The following is a 9585-nucleotide window of genomic DNA, read 5'->3' on the forward strand; positions in this document are numbered from 1 at the left end:
GGGCTTCGGATTCCCCTGGAACTGGAGTTAAGGATAGTTTGTAGTCGCCATGTGGGTGCTGGGAATCGAATCCGGGTCCTCTGCAAGAACAGTCAGTGCTCCTAACTGCTGAACCATCTCTCCAGCCCCAGAAGAAATAAAATAAAGATTTTAGGACTAGCAAGATAACTCAACAGGTAAAGGTCCTTGCTGTTCAAGACTGATGACCTGAGTTCAATCCCCAGAACTCATGTAAAGGTGCACAGGGATAACCAACTCCACAAAGTTGCCCTCTGACCTTTACATGTACACCGTGACACACATACTGCCCCTCATATCATGTACACACATGCACAAATACTGCTACTCATAATAAATTTAAAAATAAAATAAATACATTTTAAATACATGAATAGCATCAGCACCAGCAATCCATTGAATGGTTTTGGCCACTGCCCTCTCTTGGCCTCTATCTGTGGATATCAGATGCTCAGGTCACCCGTCATGTAGAATTAAAGATTGTTGGGGCTGGGAAGATGGCTTAGTGGGTAAGAGTGCTTGATCTGCAAGCATGAGGATCTGAGTTCCAATCCCCAGCACCTGTGTAAAATCCAGGCATGGCTGTACATGTATACAACCTCATCATTGGTTGGGAAAGACAGTTGATTCCTGAAAGTTCACTGGCCAGTCAGCCTCATTGAAACAAGCTTCAGATTCAATGAGAGGTCCTATCTCAAGGCAATAGTATGGAGAGGGATAGAGGAAAACACCCAACGCCCTGCTCTGGCCTTTACATGCTCACTTCTGGGTGCATACACCACACACACACACACACACACACACACAAACACACACAGAGTCACACAATTGTTGGGCTAGGCCTGGAGGTGCAAGGTTGTCTGTTACCTCAGCAACTCAAGAGGATGAGGCAAGAAGGTCACAAGTTCAAGTCCTGCTTGGGCTAGAGATTGAATGAAAGGCCAACCTGGGCAGACCCTGCCTCAAAATAGAAAGCAGGAGGAATGAGAGCACACCTCAGTGGGAGAGCACTCACATGGCCTGCTGCAGGCTCTGCGTTCAGGTTCCAGAACCAAAAATATTAATGTTTTGTCTTTACGTGAATTTAGAAAAGAAATATTAAGAGTAATTTTAAAAACTGCTTTGGTGCTTTGTCCTAGAATGTCCTTCACTTTCAGGATACGTTCTAGAAAAAAAATTACTGTCATTCCATTAGAAAGTTTTAAGAGTTAAAATAATTTATTAAAAAGTTTTCAAAATAAAGACATTAACTGGAAATGTAAGCTATAAATAAATGTTATTTCCCTTTTGACTTGCTGTGGTAACCCTTCTTATCTATGCTGACTGGAAGTGCAGCTTGGCAATATATATGACATTGATTAATAAGAGGAAAGGGTGTACTAGCTGTTAGAGCATTTGGCAGAAAAATTACAATCAACCTCAATTAAAGCATATAATCTGGGCTGGTGAGATGGTTCAGTGGGCAAAGACACCTATTGCCAAACCTGACAACCTGAGCTTGATCACCAGGACCCTCATGATGAAGAAGACAACTGATTCCTGTAAGTTTTCCTCTGCCCTCCACATGCCCCCCCACAACAAATTAATAAATGTAATTTTTAAAACTTAAGCCCACATAATTTGATAGGAAAATACCAAAATAAAGAATGGTTGGAATAAAACATCAAAATAGGTCCTTAAAGCTTTTCTAGACAAGGCAAAGAATGCCATCCATGTAGCAGAATGGTAATAATGAGTGAATTTCTGTAGGGTATTTGCTTCCAGATGGTTTTCCGGTAGTAGTAAAGGGTTGGCCCTGAGACATTCATATTCCCTTCCAGTTCGTCTTACAATAGATTGTGTGTGTTCTAGGTGTGGACATGGATTAGGGTAGAGAACGGATCGTACACATTGTCTTGGCCTAATGAGCAATATAGGCTTACCAGCAGATCTGGGGTTCAGTCTAGTCTGCATTAATGGGCAGGCAGTAAACTCAGGGTTTATCAGAGGTGACTAGGCTTAGTCACTTTTGTTGTGACTATGGGATTTTAAACATTTCACCCTGATATCACTCAGATGAACAAGAAGCGTGACTTGCTCTGAGGGTCTCCATGTGTCCTCGAGTGGTGTAGAAGAGCATCTGGCTTGGACAGTGAGGTGCCTGCACACGAGTAGTACCTTTCTCCTTAGTTCTTGAACTTAAGCATCTTCTGATCACTCTTCTCTTCCACCTCTCTCCACATCCATAGATGGAGTGGCTGCCTTCCGAGCCTTTCTGAAGACAGAGTTCAGTGAGGAGAACTTGGAATTCTGGCTGGCCTGTGAGGAATTCAAGAAGACCAGGTCGACTGCAAAGCTGGTCTCCAAGGCCCACAGGATCTTTGAGGAGTTTGTGGATGTGCAGGCTCCACGGGAGGTGTGTTTTCCATGACAAGTGTCTTGTTAGGCCTCAAAGAATGTTTGAACCAGACTCAGGGACTTCCTCCCCATCTATTGGGCCTCACTATCCAGATGAAAGACCAGGGTTTCTACCAGAGGGCCTCCTTTAAGAGTGTTTTAGCTGTCTGCCCAATCTGTGTGGACAGGAACTATGTTGTGACAGGGATTTTGCAAGAGTAGATGCCACTGAGTGCATGTTGATTTTTCTATTAAAAGTCAGCATAGGAGTCACTGAGATGGCTCAGCAGGTAAAGTCACCTGCTGCCAAGTCTGGAGACCCGAGTTTGCTCTCCGGGATCCACATGATAAAAGGAGAGAATTGATTGCCACAATTTGTCCTCTGACCTACACACACACACACACACGTGCACACACATATACCAATAAATAAAAATGTAAAAAAATTAAAAGCGGCATATCTTAATGAAATAAATACATTCTTCGAAGGGATTTTATTCCCAGTCTCAGTGCTGCCACAAACTAGCTGTGTGGACATATGCAAGTTGTTCAAACTCTCTGAGTCTCCTTTTCCCCAATGTAAAAGAGACTAATACTGCTTGCCTTTTCAAGACTACTCTGACTATAGAGATAAGGCATTTACTCCATATTTGCCACTGCTTATTAATAAATATTTGTAGTGCTTTTTATTATTTTTCTATAGTTATGTATTGGTGTTCTGATTTTTTTGTTTTTTGTTTTTTGGTCTTTTTGAGACAGGGTCTCCCTGTAGCCCCAGCTGGCCTGGATTTGCTATGGAGACCAGGCTGGCCTCAAACTCACAGAGATCCACCTGCCTCTGCCTCCTGAGTGCTGGGATTAAAGGCATGTGCCACCATACCCGGCTGGTGTTCTGAGTTTTAATACAGCATTTCACTTAGGAGGGTTTAACTGAAGATCAATAGTTGCTATCTGTGTTTATGTGCACCTTTGACCTGGGTTGTATGCAGTCTTTACCAGTTGGATAGAAAGCTATTTGCCCTCAATAGTAACACTGGAATAGAGAGATCTACATATTTATCAGGGTCTCTCTCCATTGGGCATTTGTGACCCTGGTAATTAAGAAAAGACAAGAGGGAAATCCTAGGGGAACCTGCATTACCATCTGGCTTGAGTCTCACCTTAGCCTGGTGTGAAAATCCTTTGACTGGGAGTTCATTGATTTGGGGACTCTTCCCCAAATCACATTTTTTCACATTATTTTAGACAAGTTTTACAAATTCTAACTAAGAATATCTAGACTTCAGAGCCCAAAACATTCTCACTGAGTGCACAAGAGATGAACCCCATGAAAGTAGCTTGAAAAGCATCAGTCACCCTAAAGATATGAGATGGTGGGCCTGGAGAGATGGCTCAGTGGTTAGGAGCACCGGCTGCTTTTGCAGAGGACCCAAGTCGAACCCAGCACCCACATGGCAGCTAACAACCATCTGTAACTCCAGTTCCAGGGGAATCTGACGCTCTCTTCTGGCCTCCAGAGGCATTGTACAACATAGGTGCACTTACATACATGTAGGCAATACACTCACACACATAAAACAAAAAAATAATAAAATATTTTTAAAGAAGACATGAGCTGGTGTTGTTAATGGTTGTGACCCAGCGTAGGTCTGCTGCCAAGTGCCCTGGCCTCTGAGGGCTCATGACCTTGCTTTCTGTTTGTGTCTCTAGGTAAATATCGACTTCCAGACCCGAGAAGCCACGAGGAAGAACATGCAAGAACCATCCCTGACTTGTTTTGACCAAGCCCAGGGAAAAGTACACAGCCTCATGGAGAAAGACTCTTATCCCAGGTTCCTGAGGTCCAAAATGTACTTAGATTTGCTGTCCCAAAGCCAGAGGAGGCTCAGTTAGACCTCGGATGGGGACTCTTGGAAATCACTGGCTTTCCCCTCCCCTTACTGCCAAGACCGTACTCTAATATGAAATGTTATAGGTGTTCTAAGGAGGTGGTGTTTGGGGTGGGAAGCCAGGGGTGACAAGGGTGTGAAGGGCTGTTCCAAAGTACAACCCAGCTGCTGGAGCTCGAACTCTTCCATTTACCCATGTTTGTATTTTGGTTAGAGGTAGCACCACTGCTGTTACCCTTCTCTGGGTGGGCCAGCAACTGGCCCATCATAATGCTGTGGGTCATCTCTACCGAGAACGCACTGTAAATAACGCAAATGCAGTTTCCACCACCTCCACACCATATCCTCTTCAGTAGTATTGCTGACCTCACCCTGTCCTTTACCCATGGGAGGAGTAGCTGGAAGACACAGGTTCTCACTTGTGATTCACCATCACAACTGTGGCCCATTTTGAGTGGTAGGACCTCACAGTTTAAAAGAGAAGTCTCTTTGGAATTCCAGATTTCTAGCAGCACTGAGAATGGACATATTCCCTAGAGTTGGCTCTGTGTCTTCCATTTCCACTGGATCAGTATGAGAGTCTGGAGTCCTTCTTAGCCTAGGAAATTCATAGAACTTCCTTATGCACACAATTTCAGAAAGGGTCTTGGGAGATATCTTTCATGACTTCTGAATGGAGCTGTCCTTATGAAGGATACAGCTTGTGAATCTTCCTCAATTCTACCAAGAACTTTTCTAGAAGTCGAATGACCAGGGAATGTAGCATCGGTAGACTTTTGTGCAATGAGGCTCCATATAACCTGTCTTTGCCTAACGTATTCTCTGCCCTCACCTCCCCATAGTGTCACATATCACTGACCTCTTAGGATGAAAGACAGCTTGGCAAAGGGAGGTGAATTTCCATAGCATGAAGGCTTTCCTAGTGCCTGATACTTTCCCTGTCTCTCCACCTCCCCCTTCCATGCAGGCCATGTAACTATGATGGGGGAGAATGGGAACCTAGGCTGAAACTCTCTTTGTAGCTTGCTTCTAGGGCATACTTTCTCTAGAAAGGTTCCCCTCTTGGCTATTGAGAAACAGTTGCCTCTTTGTCTCTGGCCTTCGGGCTTGAACATGAACTAGGATGATCACTGTGAACATCAAGCTATGGAAACTTTCCCAAAATGTTTGCACAGCACCCTGGGGCTGCTCTTGGAAATACATTGGGATATTCTTGCTTAGCGGATACGCGAACAGTACAGAATCTCTACCGCTGCCCAGGAGAAAACTGAACCTGCCATAGAGCAATGACAAGGAACTGCATCCTCAGCGCAGAGACCAGAAAATGGAAGAGGTGTTTGGAAGCTGCTGGTCTCCAGGTGAACTGAGTCACAGAGAACGTGGTAGAGGCACTACTGGGGTGATTCACAGCCAGCGCACTTGGATTCATGGAAGATCTACAAACTTTCATTCAGCCTGAGTGAATCAAACAGCCCATGGTCAGGTTGCTCTGGCATGCAGTGGTGGAAGGCTGGACTGACACATCCTCCTTTTGTGGGGTACTGGTCTTTTAGAATATGCTGGTGTTCTAGGATTTGCATTCTGGTCTGTAACTTGGAGAACTGGTTTCTTCCTTGGCTAGAGCCAGACAAGGCCCATGTGCCCACTGCCCTCTGTGGCACATTGTCACCTGTGAGTGGGTGTGAGTATGTGTGTGAACTTCAAGGAGAGAGAAAAACACCTGCTTCCTAGGCCTCACTGAAGAGACCTTTGGAAGTCACATTTAATAAGAACTCTAAAGCCTCAAATGGTGTTCCTAGTTAGATCAGATAGTATCTCCCAGCCCAATATAAAAATATTCTTACCTAAAGCTGCCAGAATCACCATAATGATTAAATTCTCTAACAGGGTATTTTAAACATTGTTTACATATGAAATGTGCATCTGCTGCGAACTCTACTGTCCAATATGAGGTGCATTTAAATTGGAACTGCAGTGATGGAAATGTCTTTGGAGGGGCCTTTTCATCACTTTATTATCCCAATGAGAAAGGCATTGGGTGGTATGGCAACCTCATTTGGGGCCTAGAGTTCTTGCCAACTGTTGGTGGAATGCAGGCTGCAGATGGTGATGTCATGGCACCCGGTGACTTCTTTCCTCAGGGGAAGTATGAAGGACCAAGTTTGAGCATCTTGAATTTTGCAACTAGACCAAGGGCACACTGGTTTGTGTCTGTGTAGAGGGACAGCTAGCTCTGTTTATGGTACATCCATGGAGCATCGTGTGTGTGTGTGTGTGTGTGTGTGTGTGTGTGTACAGTTATGAGTCTTGAACAGTACATGTCAGACGCGACCTTCTCATGTAGGTAGCGTTTTATCCCATGCCCTGTATTCCCTGCTTCTCATGCAAGGTGTAGAGCTTCTTGCTCTGATACCTCCTTTTAGGCACTTTGGTCATGCTAGCCCAGGTTTTGGTCTGTGATAAAACAGAGAAATGTTTACAACATCTAGAGCAATATCCAAGCATACCTCATCTCTGACCTTCCATGTTTCCCAGCCTCCTTCCCTCATTTCCTTCTCCATAAGCCTCATCCACCTTACCAGGTTGGCATCACAGATGTCACTTCCATTTAATGTCTTCCTTTGCTCCAGTCATGGAGTGCGCTGATGACTGCCTCTGGACTCGAGGCAAGCCCAGGCAGCCCGATGCAGTGCTGTGGCTCTTCATCTTGGAGTGATCTTTTGGTCCTATTGAAGTGTTCACCTATTTGGGGCCTGGTGTATGGCTTGCTGTTGTCCCTATGATCTAGGTAGAACACAGTCATTGACAACTATTGACAACTAATAGCCCAACTATTACACCTGTGTGGTAAGCAGAGCATGATCATCTGAGGCAGTATTCCTTATTAAAATTGAGCGTGCATAGGGTTCACCTTGAAAGCCCCTTACTAATGCTAATTCCCAGGTTCCACACCCAGAGATGCTGAGCCTATAGACTTAGGGAGAGATGCAGAAAGTGGCATTAAAAAAAAAAAAAAAAAAAGCTCATGGATTTTTAATAGCCTTCAGGTATTGAACAAAAGTATCCTAAGACAGGGGATCTAACCTTGCTGCTCATTAAGCTTACCTGGGGGGCATTGAAAACCCAACTGTTCAGTTCTCACCCCAGAACAGGTCAGTGGAAGCCAGGTGGTAGTGGTTTTCAGGGCTCCACTGGTGGTTCCAATGTGCAGATGTGGTTAGGAAGCATCAACCTAAAGATTGAGAGAGAACACGCCTGAAGATAAAACACGACTGTGGGACCAGAACACAACAGTCCACCCAGATGCAAAAAGCACAATAGCTAGGACACCTTGTTCACTCTGCAGTTGGACTCTTGGGATAGCTGCTCTAAGCTTCTCAGTCTGCCTTGCTCCTTTGAGATGATGTTTGGGCCCAAGCTACATGCACTGGTTGGCAGCAGATATGCCAGGATAGGGAGGATAAGGGACAGTTGGTTGACCGTTGCCTTGCCATGTGCTCCCTACTTTGTTCTCAGCTCTTCCGCTGGCTTCCCTCCCTGTTTGTTTTCATGTACTCTTGTGTTTGGCCATTTTGTGTCAGGCTGTGCCTCTGTACCCTAGGGCATGCAATGGGGTATTGGGAATGCAGGTAGTGAGTGAAATGTAGTCTTGGTAGTGATAATCATAGCAACATAACAGCCTCCAAATTTCTCAGTGGAGGGTGTCCCCTCCTCAGGAGTATCATATCTGGAAGGCTTTTCCAAGACCATGATGGAGTTTGGTCCCTGCTCTAAGCCCTCACCATTTCCTTTTAGGTCCCATGTTGGATGGGCGGCTAGGAAGCTGCTAGTTGGTTTTATTCTCTGGTGCTTTCCCCAGAACTTGCTGCTCTGATAAACCAAAGCTGTGAAAAGGTTAGTGTTCTGCCCGGGTGCTTTTCCTGGACAGGGCTTCTGTGTCCTGGTGCCCTAGGCCCTGGACAACAGAGAGGCTAGCTCTGCTGTAAGGGGAAGGCATGAGCCTTCTGTGCTGAGAGCCGGGGGAGGGTGGGCATGGGGAAGCCTGAACAGGAGGGAGGGGAGTAGGAGAGCCTAGTTGTCTGCATGGCTGTTGCTCCTCCATGCCACAGAAGGAAAGGTGAAGGGGGGCACATTCACAGGCAGGATGGTCTCCTAGCAAGAGCAGTGCCCAGAACTCTGACCCTGTCTCTGCCCACTTCCGTGCTCTGCAGAGGAACTGTGGTTTCCTGACCTCTCCTTCAATCTGCCAAGCATTACTCCTCTTGAAATCTGCACTCCTCCTGTTAAAACGGAAGAGGTGGCGCCATCACACATGGCACTGACAGCCTGTGCCATCATGTCACTTGGCATGAGACTGAAGAAGAAGAAGAAGAAGCAAAGAGATGGTGTCCTGTCCCTGTGGCCTCTCAAGGACTCTACAAGATGCTGTGGGCCACAGGCCTTCTGAAGTTTGGGGTCTGGGCCCTCTGAATAAACTGTCTCTTTCTTGATTCTTAATCTCTTTCAGTCCCATGCTCCTCCCCTCTGACAGGTGCGGAAAAGGTGAATGGGTTCCGTGTGTGCCGACCACGGCAGCCTTAGCAGAGTCACTCATGGAGCAAAACAGATTTGTAGCAGCTCATCTGCCATATAACCCGCTTGGCTGGAGTCCTCATTGAGTTGTTTCATTACCATGTAAAGTGGAATAATGTCATTCACCTTTACTATACACAGGCTGTGAGAACATAATAAACAAAACCTGAACAAGCTGCCCTTCGCTCTCTGCCCACATTTCTGGCTGGCTGACTCTTTATGAGGAAACTCTTCACAGAACACGTGGACTCCCCCAGGAGGAGCATGTGGCCTCACCCTGAAATGGCTGGCACGGGGCTGGCCACCAGGATGAGCAGGGGTGTGGGTGGACAGGGTTGAGAATGGTCTGGGGCCAGTGTGGGGGTGGTTATGAGAGTGGCTTTGAAACTGTAAAGTGTTATACAAATGCCAGGTGGTATTTTTATTTGTGCCACCTACGGCTGAAAAATGCAGGGAGAGAAAAGGCTGGTGATGGTTTGTAAGTTTGTTCAGCTGGGGCCATCTGAAAACGCAGTGGGTTGGTCTTGCTTATGGTTACAGCTCACTTTATGCAGTCGGTGAATGGTGGTGGATTAGTCATCAAATCTTTGTCCCTGGTGCTCAGGTCCTGCTGAGGAGATAGGAGACCAAGTTGCTGAATCTGCTGGCCAAAGCTTATTCGTCAGGTGGGAGTGAAAAGATGGAGATACAAGAAACTTTAATCATTCGAGTAATTAAAAAGGCTCCAGAG

The 9585-nt window shown here is 45.9% G+C and overlaps 1 protein-coding gene across 5 annotated transcripts in view; it reads left to right on the forward strand.

Moving 5' to 3' along the window:
- Rgs8 (regulator of G protein signaling 8) overlaps positions 1-9033 on the forward strand; it is a 46723-nt gene extending 37690 nt beyond the window's left edge. For all 5 annotated transcript variants that reach the window (XM_008838494.2, XM_017799472.1, XM_008838495.3 and 2 more), the window contains exons 6-7: positions 2247-2413; positions 4105-9033. In XM_008838494.2, coding sequence (XP_008836716.1) covers positions 2247-2413; positions 4105-4287 — 350 coding nt within the window. In that variant the 3' untranslated portion in view covers positions 4288-9033. The remainder of the gene's footprint in view (positions 1-2246; positions 2414-4104) is intronic.
- The last annotated feature ends 552 nt before the right edge of the window (positions 9034-9585 follow it).

Source organism: Nannospalax galili, unplaced genomic scaffold (assembly GCF_000622305.1).
Source record: "Nannospalax galili isolate Female #2095 unplaced genomic scaffold, S.galili_v1.0 scaffold1899, whole genome shotgun sequence".
NCBI lineage: Eukaryota > Metazoa > Chordata > Mammalia > Rodentia > Spalacidae > Nannospalax > Nannospalax galili.